The sequence below is a fragment of the Chelon labrosus genome (genome assembly GCF_963514085.1).
Source record: "Chelon labrosus genome assembly, chromosome: 1".
NCBI lineage: Eukaryota > Metazoa > Chordata > Actinopteri > Mugiliformes > Mugilidae > Chelon > Chelon labrosus.
In genome coordinates, this window is record NC_140337.1 from 28217592 (window position 1) to 28239820 (window position 22229).

Below are 22229 nucleotides of genomic sequence, written 5' to 3' on the forward strand. Positions count from 1 at the left end.
GGTAGAACACGCTTAGAAAACGGACCATGAGATTATTTTAGTTTGACACAGTTTGTGTGTGATTGTGTAGAAATGTCATGTAACTCTGTGTGTTATCATTTCAGATGATTTCTTCTTGTCCTCGTCCAGTTCTGCTGTTCCCATCATCACTGGTTTGGCCGTTAGCTTGGCTGTTAGCATCATGGTTATTTTAGCAGGTGTCTTCTTTGTGTGGAGACAAAATACAACCAGTAAGTTCCAGATGAGTTACCACATTAATGATCTAAAACACCAGCAAACGTCTTTTATAGTTGAATTCAGCTGCTTTGATTTTACACAGAAACCAAGAAAAGATCCAGAGATGAACCTGAAAGAGGAGAAAAGCTCCTGACAGAGGAAACAGTGAAGATGAAGGTTTTTGGAAGAAGAAAGAAGAAAATGAAAGATGTAAGAGACAAGAAGTAAAAGACTAAAGGTTTAGATTGATCAGTTTGAACAAAGTTTCATCAGTAAACCTGCTGACTGATCATCATCCATCTGTCTGTCTGATAGCTGACAGAGAAATATGAGAAGATTGAAGAAGAGCTGCAGAAAACCAAAGAAGAACTGAAGAACAAGACTGAAGAGATGAGACTTCAACTGGAGAACAAGACTGAAGAGATGAGACTTCAACTGGAGAACAAGACTGAAGAGATGGAGAAACATGTAGAGACACATCAACAATATCATTATATTATTGAGGACTTACCTGTAATCAACTCAACTGTGACTTTGTTCCATCTACTGGTGAAATGATACAACTGCAGTTTTTCTCCTCCTCTCAGGTCAATGAACTAAAGGAGGAGAAGAAGGAGCTGCAGGAGGAGCTGGAGACCAGAAACAAAGAGCTGAAGGAGATAAAAGATGAGGTGAAGAACAAGCTCATAGACATGGAGAGAGAAGTATTTTATTCACACACATCATTCTCATCAGAAACAACAACATCCAGAGAAAAATCCAGAGTCCAGATATACAAGTCTAAAATCTTTTCTATGAATACGTCCTTCAGATTAAATGTCAAATGTGTTGTTTAGTCTGACATGAAGAAATAGAATCAGTGATGATAAAATCTTTTTTGACTTTAATAAATTCTTCCAGCTGGAGGAAAACAAAGCTGCTGCTTCCAAGTCTTCCACGTTCCCTTCGGTAAGTGATCACATTATAAGAACTATGATACAATCTGCATGTCCATCATTTATAATTTTTCCTGATCTCTCTTCAGTCTTCTCAGACGTCTAGTTCCAAGAAGATTATGGAGAAGGTTAGTTTCTATCAGATTCTTTTCCAGCCACATGTTTGTTCTCATTTCAATGTGTTTCTATTTGATTTAATCTTCAGATCATTTTCATGTTCTAAGGAGGTTGATGTTGGTGGTCAACATCTTCTCTCTGCTTGGTAGAAGGTCAGAAGGTCTGACTATGTTCTAGCCAGAATACTCTGTCCTATCTCCTAACTAGAATAGACTGGTATGATGTAGACCACCTGCTGGATGAACAGACAAAGAAATGATTTGATCAGTGACAGAAAGCTTCACATATTTGACTCTAATCTCAGAGAGACTGAGTTCTCTGTTCTTAATGAACTACTGGTGGAGTTTGACAAACACAAACACAACTCTGCTCCATCTACAGGTCAAATGATAGAACTACAGGAAGAAACAGCATTTAAAATACACACAGTAGATAATAGAGAATATGTTCTGAACAAGTTACTGTCTGACTGTTAACAATCTGGACTTCACCCCCTTTTTACTCAGATAAAGCAACTAAAGGAGGAGGAGAAGAAGCTGCAGGAGGAGCTGGACACCAGATACAAAGAGCTGAAGGAGATAAAAGATGAGGTGAAGAACAAGCTCATAGTTTAGGACGTTCAGGGTTAGATATGGAGAGAACATCAACACTTTTTATGCAGATGTTTATTACATGAAAAAATACACTATTTAGTATATTGTATTTTTCACTACATTCACTATTCACTACAACTATTTAGTTCATTGACTGAATTCTTCCAAAATAACAGAAACTAAAAACACAACAAACTGAATTAAATGTGGCATGGGCAAGGAGACGAGTGTTGCGACAACGCCACCTGCGGTAGTTCCGCCCGCAGGAAATCCTAAACTTCTAACTTTTAATCGTTTACTTCATTAGGACACACAGGTTCAACAATACCACAGGGGCAAGAGACAGTTTCAAATTAAGAAAATACTTAATTAAACAAAATAAGTAATAAACCAAAGTTCGCACACACCAGTTACCCACAATAATACTAATTAGGGATGTAACAAATTACAGATATGAATCGGAAATCGGTTTTGATTTAAAAGATGTGAGTGCATCGATACACAAGCCCCTGGACCGATCTAAATGTACCACGAACCGGTCGATGGCCTAACCCGGGAGAGGTCACTTTAAGTGATATTTTTTCTGGCCGTGATAATTTGTGAGCACGTTTTCCTTTAATTGAGCCCTCGAATTAATAAAACGTGACCCGGTTGTAGGCCTAAATTGACCTTTGGCTAAGCCCCGCCCCCCTTAGTTACTGTTGCTACGTCCGACATTCTCTTCTGGGCTGTGGTTTTCTGGTTATCTATAAGGCTCTGGTAGCAACATGGCTTATGCTGTGACAGCTCTTCCTGCTGAACTTTTGTCAAACTTTTATAAAGCAGCAAATAAAGTGTCCGATAGAAGTAGGCAAAAGGGGCTGCTATATGCGTTAGAAGGCTACATTCAGGAGTGAAACGCAACGAACAACAAGGCATCCAAATACAGGCAAAAGCATACCGGTCACAGTCAAAAAATGAACCACCGCATATCCTGTTAATGGAGACGGAGGCTGGGACTGACAATATCAAGGAGCAACACTGTTCATGCAAAGCTGGGTACGTCTCTATTCACTTCTATAATCGTTATTACGAAGCAAACGGACTAATGTTATGCACGTATAACGTTGTATTTCTTCAGCGTGTGCTAGCGTATCAACAACTATGCAACTTAAGCTGTAACGGTGATGTTTTGGTTAGCTCCACAGGGTTTTGCGCGCACATCATTGGGCTTATCCATACCCTGGATGCTGGATATATACCGACAGTATAGCCTGCCGAGACCGAAAATATGAGACGCCTGCGTTAAAGTCAATGGAGCGCTGTGGAAAAAGTGTCGGACCCCTGTGGGAGCTGTGATTGGTCAATCTACATTCTAGGGTGGGGCTTAGCCAAAGGTCAATTGAGCTCTCGAAATATGTTGTGCGTGTGCACGTTTAAGTAGATCGTCCACACAATGTTCTATAACCATATTCACTATATTGTGCTCTCGCTTTAGTAAATAGTGCACTCATTTTATAAATTGTGCGCTCATTTTAATAAATTGTGCCCTCGTTTTACTATGCTTAAAATGAGAGCTCAATTTAGTAAATTGTGCACACGATTAAGTAAATTGTGCGCACAATGTAGTAAAACGAGCGCACATTCTCTCAACATGCAAAACATTTTGCAATGACACCTCTAGGGCTCCGTAATGGCCCGATTACAAAGTTATGAATCGGTTTATTATATCAGCAATACAGCTGGAAGCCCAGCTTGCTTATTCTCTTTCTCTCTCTCTTTTTACCGCAAAAATCCGCAAAAAACACTAGATAAAACCGTTGCAATATGCAAGTAGTGTAAAACAGCACTGAAGTACAGGGGTAGCACGACCAATCTCTACACGCACTCAGTGAGAAGACATGGTGAAACGGCCGCTGAGGAGGCTAGCAGTACAGCTAGCTCAAAGACACAGAAGGACAAAGATACGGACATTCAAGACTTCTTTCAACCGAAACTTAGCCACAACTCAGCCTGAGCCAAGGTAATAACGTCTTCGATAGCCCGTTTCATTGTTAAAGACTTAAGACCGTACAGTGTTGTGGAGAATGAGGGCTTTCGGGACATGATAAATTAGAGTAATAAACACAGTGACATGGTTCTGTATTCACATGTCAAAAACAACAAAAATACTTGTTTGCTAGTCTTTTATTAAACTTATCACTTTGAAGGTAAACAATATCACATTTTTAGGATTGATTTAGGAACATTCATAATGTAAAATGTCTACTTTAAACAAGGAACTATATCGGATTACTCTCTAGGCAACTGAATGAGGTCAACTGGACTTGGTTTTCGTCTGTGTCTGCGGGCTAGTCAGACTTGCCTGCTAGTCTCTCGAACTGATGAAGCCACTTGGATAAGGAGCGAAACGTCTTCACAGACAAAAACCAAGTCCAGTTGACCTCATTCAATTGCCTAGAGATGCCTTTGACCTGGACAAATGAGAATTTGCACAGACTCATCGGATTACATCATATTGCACTGAATCGTACTGAAAAGAACCATTTGTTTTTAAAATGTATCCTTCCTGAATCGTTTCGTACTCCATGTATCTAGATACATATCGAATCGCCTTATATTGGAGAGATGCACACCCCTAATACTAATAATAATCACATAAAATTAGCACCAGGCAGGAGTAAAGTCAAAGGAGAGGGCTGGGGCTTACCAGGCGGCAGGGATAAATCAAAAGTAGAAGGGTCCTAAAACACCCGTGACACTGCACTCACACATCAAAACAAAACAAACAAAAAAAAAGGGAATCGTGAAGGGAACCGCCACCAAGGACTGGACTGCCGGCTCTGGGCCACCGCACCTAACCAAAAACAAGAAACTAGAGTTGCACGATACCCACGGTATACACGGTACCCCGCGGTGCCAAATCGTAATGGTTCCTACTATAGCCTACTAGAAATTATACACGACGGTACTACCGTGGATTACTATATACCGGTGCCGGTTTCCGCTACATAACGGCTGGCTCTACTCTCCTCCCAGCTTCTCACTGCATGCTACTCCCTTGTAAACAAACCCACATTGCAACTACTGCAACCGAACTACACAGCTGCTGAATGATTGGCTGTTTGCCTGTTACTGGTGACGTCCGGGGATATGATAGGTTGTTTCCGCACGCTGGGTCCGCCCGTCTGTTAGCTGATTGGCTGTTTGTGTGTTTCTGCCAGCAAGAACGAACTCCATGAAGACAGCTCCGCTTCGATAGAAATTCGCTTCAAAACAAACAAGATAAAGTTCTGTCTCGCCCAGACGCGCGCACGGCTTACAGTCACAAACACGAGACAACACACTCACTACGGCAGAAGCACCGGGCCCGAGCGGCGAGTCTGCCGCGTCTTAGTCAGTGGCACCACTAATTTTGCTCAACATTATAAGTAATTAATACAGGGATGGGCAACTGGTGGCCCGGCACACGACCTCACTTGACGCGGCCCTTAGATTAATTTCTGAAAATTATAATACTGTATCCTCTGCGGCACTAGGCGCGTTCGACTTCATGCAGATCTGTGCAGATCTGACTTGACGTGATGCATGCTGGGTTGTCATGCTCATAGATCTCAAATATGATTGGTTAAAATGAACTTGTTCTACCCAGCATGCATCACGTCAAGTCAGACTCAGACAGATCTGCGTCAAGTCGAACGCGCCTATTGAATCAGTTGTAATGACACAGCTGGCCACTAGGAGGCGCCTCTAATGCAGACGCCGCCTCGTACACGCTTCCACCAGTGAAGAAGAGACGTTGAGCCGTGGCAGAGAACGTCTAATATGGGGAGAAGTTCCACTCTCACTGAACTTCCGGGTTCTGAACTGTTGCAGTTCCACTCTGATTCCATATGAGGGCGCTCTCAGGACGAGTGCAGAATGAATGGCGGTCTATGGAGCAGTACCCCTCAAAATCCACTTTTCTCAGGATATAATTTTTTGTGCAGTAATTTGAATATTGTATTTGAAAGGAGATGCAAAGAAATGACACATTGCTGGGTGTTAGATTTTTTAGAGTCACTTATTTTGCTTTAAAAAGTATTTTAAAATGTCAGTGACGTCATACACATCGTACGACCAGATACTGCTTTACGGCAATCCTTCAGTCACTGCTTTGGTGCTTTCGCGCTCTGCACTTTCTTTTCTCTCGAGGCATGGACAACACAGCTGACACGGGTAAATAATCGTGCTAGAAGAGTTTCTGTTTTGTTGTTTTAAAAGACCGGGCCGAAAAAAAAAAAAAAACTTGGGCAAAAAAGTCCGCCTTAACATTCTGGTCCCGCTTCGGATGCCACGATGCCGTCAAGCGGTATCTGGTCGTAATCAGTCCTTCACTGACCAATCAGCGTTCATTAGCACAATGCTAGCGTGTTATGGGCAACAACTCAACCTGTAAGAAAACGAAAGGACATAAGTTCTCGTTCATTCAACTTTTGACCTATAACCCATGTTGAACTTGCAAAACCTACAATCAAATCTGAGATTTCTCAACGACAATCGGGTGAAAGAGACACATTTAGCCGTTTAGCTCCATAGAGTCCCATTCATGTTGCACTCATGGCGATCGCCCCCAGTGGAAATCTGGTGGAACTGCAACCAAAATTCGTTACAATGGGACTTAATAGAGAGTGGCAAGGCTCTCCATAGACGGGCTCTGGCCGTGGCTAAGAGCAGTACTGAGGAAAGAGAAAACTTGATCGAGAAAAGGTGTCTTTCAGGTGAAAGAAGGTTATCTGTTCACAGATTTAAAAGCCAACCTATGTGCTTACTCTGCTTAGAGACGTTATCTGCCATTAGGGCTGCAGCTATCGATTCTAGGGCTGAAACGATTCGTCGAGTTACTCGATTAACTCGATTACAAAAAAATGCTCGAGGCAAAAACTCTGCCTCGAAGCCTCGTTAAATTCCTATGACGCGCACTATACGCGCAGGGATCTGAGTTTTCCACACGGACCGTTGTTTTGGAAGCACGGAAGCATTTATGCGAGGCACACCACTACGTCTGGTTTTTGAGCTCGTTTCTGTCCCTTTTTTTATTAAATACCGGTCCATTTTGTGTTTTACGCTAGCGGAGCTTTCGTCGCCTGCCTGCAAACGTGCGCTGCGGTCAAGTTTTGTAAACAATGCCACATGGCCGCTTTCATTCGCGCTTTCCGTGATTCAGCTGCGTGAAATGTATTATAACTTATGAATGTAATGATCACAAACTTTAGACATTTTCTGCCGTTTATGGGCATCTTTACTCTCCGCCATCGTGCCAAATAAATTCAAAATATATCACGCGCTACTGGTGTGCCTCGCATAAATGCTTCCGTGCTTCCAAAACAACGGTCCGTGTGGAAAACTCAGATCCCTGCGCGTATAGTGCGCGTCATAGGAATTTAACGAGGCTTCGAGGCAGAGTTTTTGCCTCGAGCATTTTTTTGTAATCGAGTTAATCGAGTAACTCGACGAATCGTTTCAGCCCTAGAATCGATAGCGGCAGCCCTATCTGCCATGGAAGATTTTAATTTAAGTCGCCGCTACACCACGTTGCACAAAGTTAAATACGAGAAGTATAGGCTACTGGAGCTGCAAGGGTTGCCATGGTAGCGGACCTTAAATCAAAAGTATGCAAACAGCGGCTTTTTACCAGTGCTCACTGATGGTAGTGGTGAGGTAGAGTGGATATACAGGGAAAATGTTGAACTCTTTCTTAGTGTAGAAATGCGCAAATTAAATTAAATTTTAATTAAATTAACAAATAAAAAATCACAGTAAGTGGTTATTTTTTGTTTGCTTCAATAAACACAGACACATATATAAATATAATCAAATTATACACACAAACAGATTTAAAATGGCAGTTTTATCATATCTGGTTAAGTGCGCAGTCCTATGTGGCCCTCAGGTAGTGTCGATGAAAAATTGTGGCCCCCTCCATCATTTAGGTTGCCCATTCCTGAATTAATAAGTATTTATAACTTGTACAAATACATTGCAGTTCATAAAAATAATAAAAAAGGCCGCAGTATCGTGATAATACCGTGATACTTTGTCTGGTATAGTATCGTGGTTACTCATTTTAGTATCGTGACAACTCTACAAGAAACAAATTAAAACATGCCGAGAAGGGCTGTACAGGACTGGTGTGGAGAAAAGCAAATGAATGAACACAAAAATACAAAAAAAAACTCTAAATGCAAAACAATTACATCAACCACATGAAATTAATTAAAACAGTGGAATGCCCTTTAACCAAATCAGCCTTATTATGAATGTGGCAATACACTGAGGAGCCAGGCAGACCAAGCCAAAGGTGGCCCCAATAACTTTTGGGTCACGTTAACTCAGGGCGGACATAGTCATTGAAATATCACATGAACTAAATTCACGTCAGCGAGCCAGAAGCATCCACAAATTAAACGGAGCCAAAACAGCAGCGCAGATCCAGGGCCCGGTGGCTGGATACGGGCCAACGATTTACCAGGGCCTCTACAAAAAGGGCACACAGTTTAATACACAAATACAATTACAATCAACATTTTTTAAATACACTGATACATACCACTCTGCAAGCTACATTAACGCCCCAGAGAGACGGTGGAATAACGAGCCATGCTGCGCGTCAATCGCCCAGCTACACCAAAACACCAGAGAATAATCTGCTAAGAGGCAAGTGGCAGAGCCGCTAAACAGCAAACATTTGAGGACATACCGAAAGGAACAAGCAAGCGCATCCAGGAAGGGCTTCTGGCGGAGCGATGCGTCCCCCACGGCCCCAGCAGCCGGTCGCACTATGAAAAGCGGAGATCGCGTCACCAAAACGCCCGTTTTATGCACACATGAACAATGGCAGACTGACAAAGTGCGTTACCTGAAGGCGAGGATTGTGCAACCACAACAGCTGCACCGACACCCACGCTGGTCACGCCGAACAGGTCACAGTCACAAAAAGGAAGCGAAACAAAGAGGAGGGGATAGGTGTATCTGCACCTCTATATATAAGGGCGCATTGTTCCGCCCCTCAATCAACACGCTCTGCGCGTTGGTGTAGCGCCACACAGTGGCAAGGAGGGAGACAACCCGTCACATAAAGATCTTCTTCATCTGAGTTAATATGGATTGTGATTTTCACTCAGCCAATCAGAGAAGATCAAGGCAACATTCTCAGGTCAGTGTGGTCTCCAAGGTCCACCTCTGCATGGACACTGAGCATAATAAATTTATTAGGTACCATGAAGAAGAAGTGTCCTTATGTTGACTAATGTGATAATATTGACAAGTGTCTGAATCAGCACTGATGTTCTAATGATCTAAATACATGTTTACATTTGTTTACCACTGAAGGACAAGGAACCATATATGGTAACTTTATTGGACATGATTTTCTACATGAAGATTAACAATTGTGAAAAATGTCACAACACTAAAAAAGTCTTCTGATGTCCTACAATAACACTCTGGGGTTGAAATTTACAATGTCCAAGTATTTCAACGAGTGTCCTGTGAAGGGTTAAGAATCTGAACTTTATCTTCTGTCTTCTCTCATGTAAATGAACTAAAGGAGGAGAAGAAGAAGCTGGAGAAGGAGCTGGAGACCAGAAAGAAACAGCTGGAGAACATAAAGAATGAGCTCATAGACATGGAGAGAGAAGTATTTTATTCACACACATCATTCTCATCAGAAACAACAACATCCAGAAAGTCAAATAAATATGTGTACACATATACAAGTCTAAATTAAATCATTTTCTATGAATACGTCCTTCAGATTAAATGTCAAATGTGTTGTTTAGTCTGACATGAAGAAATAGAATCAGTGATGATAAAATCTTTTTGATTTGACTTGACCTTGCTTCTCAGTGATCACATTATGAGAACTATGATACAATCTGCATGTCCATCATTTATAATTTTTCTTGATCTCTCTTCATTATTTTCAGTCGTCTAGTTCCTACAGAACTGGAAGTTAGTAGTTTCTATCAGATTCTTTTCCAGCCAGATGTTTGTTCTCATTTCAATGTGTTTCTATTTCATTTAATCTTCAGATCATTTTCATGTCCTAAGGAGGTTGATGTTGGTGGTCAACATCTTCTCTCTGCTTGGTAGAAGGTCAGAAGGTCTGACTATGTTCTAGCCAGAATACTCTGTCCTATCTCCTAACTAGAATAGACTGGTATGATGTAGACCACCTGCTGGATGAACAGACAAAGAAATGATTTGATCAGTGACAGAAAGCTTCACATATTTGACTCTAATCTCAGAGAGACTGAGTTCTCTGTTCTTAATGAACTACTGGTGGAGTTTGACAAACACAAACACAACTCTGCTCCATCTACAGGTCAAATGATAGAACTACAGGAAGAAACAGCATTTAAAATACACACAGTAGATAATAGAGAATATGTTCTGAACAAGTTACTGTCTGACTGTTAACAATCTGGACTTCACCTCCTTTTTACTCAGATAAATAAACTAAAGGAGAAGAAGAAGACGATGCAGGAGAAGCTGGAGACCAGAAACAAAGAGCTGAAGGGCATAAAAGATGAGGTGAAATCATCAGGGGATCAATGAAAATTTGATCAGCAGTACGAAAGAAGTTCAAACTGCCTAATTCCTGTGGGCAGGGCAATTAAACGAGCAAAGAACCCAGACTTGTACCATCTACCATGGATCCAGGATTTAACAAATGGAATAACAAGGGGCTAATATATATTGATCAAATGTTTCAGGGACAAACAATGAAATCATTCACACAACTTCAAAAAGAATTTAACTTACCAGCTCGTGAATATCATAATATCAGATGAAGAATGGGAGGAAATATTTAAAGAGGGACATAAACTAACTAATAGCCCAACATGGAGGGATTTCGATTGGAAAGTGAAAATGCGTTACTTTAGCGCTCCGTTTATTACGTTGAAATACAGCAATACAACCAATCTATGCTGGAGGGAGTGTAGAGTGGTGGGTGACTCCACTTATATATTCTGGGAATGCTCAAAAATAGAATATTCAAAGGGAGATTAACCAGATTATGGGTATTAATTTCCCTTTGGAACCAGCACTTTACATTTTGGGTATAATTCCTGACAGTATGACAGATAAGAGCTGTAGCAAGACTACAGTTGAAAACAGACTTGTTTGATAAAAAGATGGTCATTATTAATACAGGCAATGCCAGAACTCTAGTCACCTCCACTTTTTTTTTCTCTTTACTTTTAGTATAGCAGTGTATTTTCTTTCCTTCTCTCTTTTTTTTGTATTGTTGTAGTTTTTCTCACGTGTGAATTACTTGTACTAACGTGGAGAGCTGGTCAAGACTAATGGAATGAAGATGAGGATTGGACTATGAGAAACATGACGTACGAGTACAAGAATACTGACTGATATTTACAAAGATCTAGTCAACAAGGAAAAAGAAAAAGAAAACACTTCTAAAAGAACTTCAAGGAAATATAACTGTATATAATATACATAAAGTTTGTGTTTGTATGTATGTATAGGTCAAATAAAAAATCAGTTAAAACAAAAAGATGAGGTGAAGAACAAGCTCATAGACATGGAGAGAGAAGTATTTTATTCACACACATCATTCTCATCAGAAACAACAACATCCAGAGAAAAATCCAGAGTCCAGATATACAAGTCTAAAATATTTTCTATGAATACATCCTTCAGATTAAATGTCAAATGTGTTATTTAGTCTGACATGAAGAAATAGAATCAGTGATGATAAAATCTTTTTGATTTGACTTTAATAAATTCTTCCAGTTGGAGAAAAACAAAGATGCTGCTTCCAAGTCCCCCTGGTATGTCAAGGTAAGTGATGACATTATAAGAACTATGATACAATCTGTATGTCCATCATTTATAATCTTTCCTGATCTCTCTTCATTCTTCTCAGCCGTTTAATTTCATCAAACAGAAGATGGAGGTTAGTAGTTTCTATCAGATTCTTTTCCAGCCACATGTTTGTTCTCATTTCAATCTGTTTCTATTTAATTTAATCTTCAGATCATTTTCATGTTCTAAGGAGGTTGATGTTGGTGGTCAACATCTTCTCTCTGCTTGGTAGATTTGTAAGGTAGTTCCTGGTACTTCCCTGTGTTCCCGAGTTCTTGTTTAGTTTCTGGTTTTTGGATCTCTCCTGTTTTTGGATTTGTGGTTTTGCAACTCTTTCTGTTCCATCTTTTTTTCAGTTTTCAGTTCTTTTGTTTCCTGCCTCCCCTGGTGTCTACATTTGGGCCCTACCTCCTCTCCACAACACAACATAACATATAAGAACACATGGATGATGACTAAGAGCAGAATGACAGCTTTAAAAGTCTCTTTGTTGGTCGCTTGTCTGTTCTGGAACTGATTCTAACATCTTTTATTGATTTATAAAACTCTTTTCTTATATGCTATGAGCCATTTTCATTTCTTGCATTCTGTTTCTTGAGTGCAATAAATTAAATCTTCATCTCTTCTTTCTCCCAGTTGACGGAGCAGAGCAACCAAGAAAAGGAACAACAAGAGAAATGTCACAGTGAGAAAGATGACCAGGAAACCAACAACACAGAGGTTCATCGTTTCCTACAATTACTGTGTTTTTATCCCCAAATCATAAATTATTAGAGATTCAATGAACAACTTTCAGTAAGAGAGTAGTTTACAACTTAAATCAGAATACCAATAAAAGTAAATGTTTCTCTTCATGTTTCTCTGGAGGAGAAACCCAACACAGAGGTTCTTCTTTTTTACCCATAATCATCAGCTCTAACTTTTTAGTCAACTTTAACAAACATCCTTCCTGAAAACACCCAAACCTCACACTAGAAACATGACTAAGAACACATGGACGTTAACTAAGACCAGAAAGACTTCTCATTGGCCGTCTGTCTTTTATTGGTTTATAAACCTCTTCATGTTCTAGGTCCTACCTCCTTATCAGATTGATGTTTGATGATGAAAAGTTATCTGAATGATTGACTGATAGAACATGAAGCTGACTGATGTGAAAGGACTAATCTGTGGATGTCGTCTCCTCCCAGTCAGAGGAAATCAAACCTGAACTAACACATCTTCATCATTCTCTGACAAAGCAGAACAGCAGCAGCTCAGACAGTCAGGAGACGTCAGGAGACATCACTGTGGTCGTTAATCACAACTTCAACTTTATCTGTCTCAGAAACATGTCTGATCAGGTGATGTTGCTTTCAGTGTCAAAATCATTTTTTTTTTATTTTTTCATAGAAAATATTGATGCAACAGATTTAATAGACACCAACATTCATTTGTTCCTGTCTCTGTGTCTCATTCTTCTTCTCGTCTTTCATTTCCGTCCTGCAGGACAAACCACTGGGAGGACGTCAGTTAAAAGCACAGATCAACAATGAAGAACCCATCACATACACATTTGATCAATCAATGGAAGTCAAGGCTGGAGATATTGTTACTGTGAGTTTTTCTAGATGTTTCATTGATGTTGTTCTATTTTCCATTTTCTTACTTTTCCTTCAGTTTTTCTAATTATTGTTTTCTGACTGCGACTCTGTGACCTTTGGGTTTACTACATTTACAGTTATACCGTTCAGACGATGACATGGGTTTTACTGATGGACTGGTGTGGACGGACCTGAAGTCCTGGAGGCCTGGAGACAGAGTCCAGGTCACTCTGCAGTGAAATAGTCCCAGTTGAACTCCTTCAATAAAGTTCAGTAATCCATCAAACAGCAAACATTCTAGATGAGAAACAGCACGACTCAGATCTTCCTGCAGAAACCACACACTGCAGAGAAAGTCTCTGGAAACACTTGGCTCCATTTTATTGGATTAGTCAAGTTTGATGTGAACGTTGGTTTGTTTAAAAGACTTTTACAGGATGAGGTCAGTATTTTAGATTGTTAAAAACTGACCACTTTAATCTTTTAATGTTTTAATTCTGTTTCCTTATATGTGACTGTACATTTTTCTATAATAAAGCGATTCATGATAATTTATGAACCAGATGCTGATTTTGAGCATTCATTAATACACAGGATCCATGGTCCGACTGGTTCCTTTCTGTGTGGAGTTTGCATGTTCTCCCTGTGTCTGCATGGGTTCTCTCCAGGTTCTCCAGCTTCCTCCCACTGTCCAAAGACATGCTGGTTAGGTTCATTGGTGATTCTAAATTGGCTGTAGGTGTGAATGTGAATGATTGTCTGTCTCTCTGTGTTAGCCCTGTGATAGACTGGAGACCTGTCCAGGGTGTACCCCGCCTCTCACCCCATGACAGCTGGGATAGGCTCCAGCAGACCCCATGACCCTTAACAGGAATAAGTGTTTGCAGAATATGAATGAATGAATGAACGAATAACAGACAGGGAAAAACAAACAAACAAAGAAATATTTAAATAAACAGCTAAACATTTATATTGATAAGCTTAAACGTGATTTTAATTTTAAAAAGATATTATAAGATATTATAACTGCATATTTGTTTATTCAATATTACATATCAAAGAGGAGCTCTTCTAGTATTACAAGTTCTTTTCAAGGTCAAATCAGAGTCCATGTGTTCAGAAGTGTTTCCATCAATGTAATGAGACTCAGGTGTGGTTCAGTTCCTGGTTTAGTTGAAATAAATCAGGGATTTGTCTCAGTCTGATCTTCACAACACATGTTTGTGGAAGTGTATGATGGCAACGGACAAAGGAGCTTATTTTCTTCAAAGTTTAAATCATTATTCAATGTCAGCCCTCACCTCCTCAGCCTGGTGCCAAAGTGTTTGAGCATGACCTGATCACCTGCTTTAAAAGTTTAAAAGTTAAGCCATTGTCACTAGACGGGGGTCAGTAAAAGCAGAACTACTCTGATCTGTTTATTTGGTTTAAGTGTTCATATTGTTGATCTACTGATAGATATATGTATTTATGTAAGTACTCAGTGTTTGTGTCTTGTTTTATATGGTGTTAGTTTGATGTAAATATTGAGTATTTCAGTCTTTTGTTGGTGTCTCACTGGAGTTAATAAATATCAAATCTTTTCCATGGAGTTTACCTCAGTCTCATGTAGTGATGGCCAGACGAGGCTTCATTTACTTTATTCAGAAACTGGTTCATTACCAGTCTTCAATGACACAGTTCTTGACAAGGACATCTAGTGGACAATAAAATGTAGTGTATAGTCAGTAGCTTAAAAGATGTTGACTAGTGGGCGTTCACTACACTAGATAATAAATGTGATCTTATTCCAAATGAGTATGTCGTGAATTGCACCCACACACAGTTGTTACTAGTCTGCGGTTTTGATGATGCACCACAGTTTCCAATCTAAGATGTGGTTGTTTCACCTATTTGTGTAACGTCAGGTACTACAGTCAAATCTCTGTCGACTTGCTTCATAGGCTCAGCTCAGCTCTCCCAAGCTCTCAGCTCTCCCAAACAGCTGAGACAACCAACCCAGTGACAGGGTTCTGATGACGAGTGAAGCAGTAAATTGGTTCATACGTCACTAGTAACGTGACCAAACCACGCTTCAGCTCAGTGGTTCCATACAACTGCTTCATGAGCTACCACATGTGTCAGAGCCTCAGGTGTCAGAGGACCATCACTAGTGATGACCAAACAAGGCTCCATGAAGCTCTGAACACTTCTGAACAGTTGTATTGAAAGTTGGTTCAAAGCTTCGTTCATTGAGCATGTGCTGGCACCATGGTTGTTGAAGAACGTTGGTGATGCTGACGAGAGGAAAATACTTAAATAAAGCTGAAATCTAACTTTTTTTTTGTTTGTTTTTCTTCCTTGCCTTATTCTAAATAAAATGTTGACTGCCTAAGTAATCTTTTTTTCCCAAGGAATCCTAAGAATTTGGAATGGATATTTAATTATTGATCCCAAATTACACACAGGACAAAGCAAATACTTACAGGGTTAAATGAAGCTGTGGATGTAATTAATGTTAGTACAATATAATTTAAAATATGTTTTGTTTTTGATTGTGCTTGGTGTACACTGGGTACGCTTGGTGACTCAGTCATTTTCATTCAAAAATAATCCACAGTAGATCGTTTTAGTCGATTTCTCTTTTTTTCCATCTTTCTTCAGAAGATGTTGGTGTCGCCAGGAACTGTTTGGGGTGTAGGGATGTGTGGATCATCCAGTAAGTTGACTATAAGGCTTGAATCTTTGGAAATTGAATTTAACTTCTTTGATGGCACCAATTCAAAATGTTTCCACCCTTGTGGTTCTTTCCTTGATGGTTTTCATAAATTTGTATCGTGTCAGTGTTTCAAAGCAATTGAACCAAACTGATTCAGACAAATTGAAGCAGGGAACTGGTTTGAATGTCATCAGTCGCATGTTTTTTTTTTTTCCAATTTGAAGCAAACTCCAGCACAATGCTTCAGAAAAAGACTCTGTTGAGTTTGGAGCATGCTTTGGTGTCTTGGTATCAGAGGGAACGTCACGAGTCTCATGCCTCTTTCTAAAACAACTTGAAGCCTCCATCAGTCAAACTGACAGCAGGGTTAAAAGGACAGTCTCCTGTTGTGCTCCAGTGCTGCTGATTACAGTCCCAGAGGTTTATCAGCCTCATGTAACGAGGTCTACAGGTAAAATAACCTGTTGTCCAAGACACAAGGGTCCACTCTCATCTCCTTTAGCTTGTCCCTCAGCAGCAGGGGTCAGAGTGTTGGAGCCGTGAAGGTGTCCTGTACCCCAACCTTATCCTGGTGCACAAACTGCAGCGGGCTGAGTCCGTGTTGCACTTGGGTTCTGAGATGGTGCAGCAGGAACGGCCCCATGGTCTTCATAAATGATGAGTACAGAAACATTCAAGAAACAAAACCAGTCAAGATTGAAGTTTGTCTGGAGATTCTCCTGTAGAAAGGACACTGAAACAGTCAGGTTCAGACATGAAGAACAGAGTTTAGAATACAAAAATAAACCAGAGCTGCCTCCGGAGAACAACTGACTGTTAAGCTCGTGCTTGTGACCCACAATGCAGACCGGGACAGGGATAGATTTTTGAAGCCTTTTAGTTCCAAGACAAACTTAAAAAAATCTTGAGGCAGGTCAATGAGAGCTGATGAACAGGCTGAGCATGGGAAGTAGGGCACGAAGGTACAACGACGAACTGGTGGAATATGGGAGTGAACTGGAGTTAAATACTGAAGGAGCTTAATGAGATGATGAGATGCAGGTGTGAAAGTAGATCAGGTGAGGATCAATGGGGGAGTGGTTGGAAAATTAGGTCAGCTACGCCCAGCCTGCAGAGACAGGGGAGACAGACAAAAAAAGACACAGAACAAGAATGGCAGCATTCATTAATACACAGGATTAGATGTAACAATCCCTTGTGCCAAAATCCCATGCAAAACACATTTAGAGGCCCTGTCCAGCTGAGAAATCCTAACAAACCTACAGTCATATAATATGACGCTTAACCTACAATCTAAATAAACTAAGTAAATGCTGCTGGCTTGTATGGCCCGCTCAGCAGCTGACGCTAACTCAAACCTTGTTAAATATAAGCTAACCAAAATGCTACTGGCTAGCTTAACCTAAAATCTAAGTAAACTCAGTAAATGCTGCTGGCTTGTAGGCCCACAGAGCGGCAGAGGATAATTCAAACATTGTGAAATATAAGCTAACTTAACGCTGCTGGCTTGTATGGGCCGCTCAGCAGCTAACCATAGCTACCAAACAATATGAAGACATCAGGAACCTGGCCTAGACAACAGCAGTATGCAGCATGTCATTGGGAAACACAGAGTAATAGACAACCCTTGCACATCCTAACACTGACTTTAGCTTCAAATTTCTCCTCTTTATATACACCATCATATCCTAACAACTATCCTAACAGCAGGATTCACAAATGTAGATTCAACAGCCACTGTCAACCCAGATGGCAGTGTGTTTCCCCAGATTATTCAGAATAGCAGTTGTTAATCTGGTCTTTCACTCGTATAGTCTTGCTTTGGTATCATACAACCGACAAGAACTTTTGGACAAGAGAAGGTACATTTAACATTAATTATAACCAGTGTTGGGCATGTTACTTTTAAAAAGTAATTAGTTACTTCTCCCAAAAAGTAACTGAGTTAGTAACTGAATTACTCCACTATAAAAGTAACTAGTTACCAGGGAAAGTAACTATTGCGTTTTTTTCTAAAAATAAAATATGTATAAATATGTCTAAGAATTAGATTTTTTTCTGAGCGTAATGTAAACTTGTACGTGTATGCCCTTGCCTTTTACCTCTGTGAGGTTAAAGTAGTGCCTATACTTCCACGTTGAAAATAACAACTTTACCTCTGCATGCTCCAAACTCACCATTGTGTTCGCTTGTGAGATACTGCTATGCACACGTTTGTGTGTAAACAACACCTGCCCAACTGAACACTGCCCTGCAGCTGATTGGCTTACCTGAACATATAGCTGAATTGACAATAAAGTACTGATACTGATTGTCTATAATACATATACCAATCTATATATTAGATTACATTTTATTTTACATTGTTATTGTAAAATACTTAAAAAATACTTAACACAGTAGTCGTAGCTCGTTCCCTATTACTGGGTTCATTTTGGACTTTTTGCTATTTTCACTTCTGGTTAAATACCAAACTGCATTTTGTTGTGTATGTAATATATAGATACAATAAAGTTGAATCTAATCTGATCTAAAGGGACCAAAAGTGAAAGTAGGTAAGTCTGTTAATGGATGACTTGATGTGTGTTTTATTACTTTGTTTTTTATTCCTCTCCAGCCAGTCATCACCTGACACTGACCACTCACCTAAGCTGTCTTAGCTTCAGGTATGTGAATCATTTGCCTCCATTTCCTCCTGTTTATCTCTTTCAGTTGTTTTCCATTTATCTATTTGTGCCTCTGTCGATCGTCCTCTTGTGAGTCCTCTCCTCCAGACGTCCCTCAACCTCCCCCCTCTGCTGGAGTCAGAACCAGCTGATCGGTATGTAACAGAGACAGAGACATAGCAGAGAGCTGAGGGATTTTATAAAAGTAAAAGTATAAAACAACAACGTGTCAGGATTTGTAGAGGGGCTGTCACCAACGAGGTAAGAATGAAAGGTTGTTTATGGTCAAAGACTAACTTCAGTTAACTGATATATAAATATATTTCTGTCATTCTGTCTTCTCTCTCCTCAGGTGGAAAAACTAACTGGTGGTAACAAGAAGCTTCAAGTGGAGAATCATCAGCTGAAGGAGGAGCTGGAGACCAGAAACAAAGAGCTGGAGGAGATAAAAGATGAGGTGAAGAACAAGCTCATAGACATGGAGAGAGAAGTACAAACACATAGAAACATCAACCTGCAATACTTTTTACTTTGATGTTTATTACAAATAAAATATGAACCAAAAACTATTTAGTTTATATAAATCAGAATAAATGAAATAAATGTTGAGTCACTTCAACAAACAAAACATTCAAATCCACTCAGAGGAAACATCATAAACAAGACTTGATCATATCTCAGAGAAACATTAAACAGAATTCATCAGAAATGAAATCTCTCGGGGGTTTCCGGTGTCATGGCGGAGTGAAGACGCAAACTCCCGTGCTCCTCACCTATATCGAAACTTACTTACTTAAATCATCAAGTTACCCGAACCAAACACCAATTTCTTCTGTGTAAGACTTTGTTGTAAAACTTAGCAATCAGCACGACTTCACAATGAGCGGAAAACCCGGCACGAGAGCTGCCCACTCGAGCAAGACCGCGTCTAGCGATAGCCACTCCGGCAAAACTACAGTAGCTAAAGCTAACACCAGTCCCGACTCACAATTCACCCGTGAAGATCTGAAGGGGATGCTCGACAATATGAAGGACGAAATCCTATCGGAGCTTCGCTGCACGGTTGCCATACTGCAGGCCACAGTCTCAAGAAGAAGGTTTAAACGATGTGGATGGCAGGGTCGCCGTGCTGGAGCGTTGTTACGCTGATCTGAAGGTTGAGAATGAAAAACTCCGTGCTCGTGTCGATGACCAAGAAAACAGATCACGAAGGCAGAACATCAGAGTTATTGGTATCCCGGATAAAATCGAAGGCGGCCATCCTACCACCTTCATGGAAACTTTCCTGGTGGAGGTCTTCGGGGAGGATAGCTTCCCTCATAAACCATCAGTGGGCCGCGCTCATCGCGCCCTCAGACCGCCACAACAAAACGGGCCCCCGCGAGCCATGATCGCCCGTCTGCATCACTACCAAACGAAAGAACTGATTTTACGCCTATCCTGGGAGCGAGCTGGACAGCTGACGTACCGGGGGGAGAAGATCAGCTTTTACCCGGACCTCAGCATTGACCTGGTTCGACGGAGAGCCGCTTTCAACCCTGTAAAGAAACACCTTCAGGAGGCTGGTGTGAAATACTCGCTCGCATACCCTGCAACGCTCCGGTTCACTCTCAACGGGTCCAAACACGAGTTTAAGTCACCGCACGATGCATCTGCCGTTGTCAAAGCGTTTATGGAGAAGACAGGGAAAGCACCGGCCGCCGCAGGGATCGACGGTATGGCCGCACTGGAGGACTAACCGGCTGAGTTCCCTGTTTTTGACCGCTGAATTGTGCACACTGATGGAGAATATTCATCCTGGTCACAGTCTGTAAGTGGTGCTATGTTTATTTTCTGTATCGTTCACTCGTCTTTGTTAGTTCGAAAAACAACCTAAGCTTCTTAAGGCATTTGCCATGTTTGTTTCCCGTGTCGGACTGCCGATGACAAAAGAAAAATGAATGATGGAAAAAAAAAAAAAAAAAAGCCCTTAAGGTTACCATCTACAGTGTGCCGGTTTTTCTGTTTAACTAGTACTACGTTTTGCTCCAAATGTAACTATCGAAGTTGTGCTAAGTTCCCAACAAAGCAAAAATATATCCATTACTGTGTGTGTTTTTTGTTTTGTTTTTCCGTTGTTGTTTTTTCCCCAAGATGTTTTAAGTTGCTATTTCCAACTTTAAAGCTTGGCGAGGAGTGCTAGGTTGCATGTGTTGGGTTTAATGCATCCTAGAAGCTTTTGTAGTAATTGGATAGGCGCAGCACTTAGTTTGGGTAAGTGCCTTGGGGGTGGGGGGGTGGGGGGCATATCCTCTGGTTTGTGTCTTTTTATTTCTCTAGTTTTTATTTTCATGTTTTCTTGTTTTGCTCTGTCTAAAGCTTTTCACCATAACAATACCAGCTACACTCACCTGCGTCAATTTCTTATTGAACAAATTGCCTCTCGTTTCCTGCATTTAGCTTATACTGATGACTGTACCATTCCCACCAATGACTGGGGTTAGGAGTAGAAAGCTCAATTTCATCTCCTGGAATCTAAAGGGCTTAAACCACCCAGTAAAAAGGAATAGAGTTCTGGCGCACCTCTCTCAGCTGCACGTGGGCATAGCGTTTCTACAGGAAACTCACTTTAGCAACGCTGATGTTAATAGGATTCGTAAAAGCTGGGTTGGAGAGGTTTTTCATTCGAGATTCAACTCTAAGGCTAGGGGTACTGCTATACTTATTCACAAAGATATTTCATTCGTAGCTGAGACAACTGTGGCTGATCCAAGCGGTAGATATGTGATAGTCTCTGGTAAGCTTCTAAATATACCTGTGATTCTAGCAAACATATATGATCCTAACTGGGACGATGAGGCTTTTATCAAATCATTTTTTTCAGCCCTGCCCGATGTCGATGTTCATAATTTAATTATTGGTGGGGACTTTAACTGTGTCCTCAATCCTGAACTAGACCGCTCCACTGCCAAACCTGGACCGCTATCCAAAACAGCCAAAGTTATTCAGAATTATATAGAACAATATGGGTTGATCAAACCCTGGAGGTTTAATTTTCCAACCGGAAGAGTTTTTTCCTTTTTCTCGCCAGTTCATAGCACCTACTCTCGAATTGATTATTTTTTGCTCGATACTCGGTGTTTGGGTTTTCCAATAAAACCATCCACCGGAGCTTCTGGCTGACGCATGTTACAAAAAGTGTGTCCTCCACAAAAGTTCGTCTTCTCAAATTTATTGAACAAAAGTACAATATATAAAAAAAAACTCATAAAAGAATCCACTGCTTAAATGTTCTGTCCAACAAGTCTTGAATAAGTCCAAATACATCCACAAAAGTTCTAACACGATTTGAACACGGTCAGAAAAACCGTGCGCTCCTCTCGGCTCTCACCCCTCTACCTGCCGTCACCTAGCATACCGAAAAGTTCTTAAAGCTACAAGCTCACACTTTTTATTCTTAGCACATCAACATGAAATAACTAAAATTCTATGACCATGTAAGATATTAAAAATTTTAAATTCAATAAAATTTATGAAATTAATAATCACCAATTGATTACAGATTAATAAACTGAAAATGCAGTGAATTACAT

General features: G+C 40.5%; 1 protein-coding gene across 1 annotated transcript; it reads left to right on the forward strand.

Moving 5' to 3' along the window:
- The first annotated feature begins 187 nt into the window (after nt 1–187).
- On the forward strand, nt 188–13842 carry LOC311491583 (uncharacterized protein). Its single transcript, XM_084549552.1, has 13 exons — nt 188–426; nt 532–887; nt 1117–1164; nt 1241–1279; nt 1775–1858; nt 9429–9518; nt 10331–10414; nt 11639–11686; nt 11772–11801; nt 12347–12430; nt 12955–13053; nt 13199–13306; nt 13431–13842. Exons 2-13 carry the CDS (start codon nt 771–773, stop codon nt 13530–13532), a joined length of 933 nt encoding a protein of 310 aa, XP_084405678.1. The 5' UTR covers nt 188–426; nt 532–770; the 3' UTR covers nt 13533–13842.
- The last annotated feature ends 8387 nt before the right edge of the window (nt 13843–22229 follow it).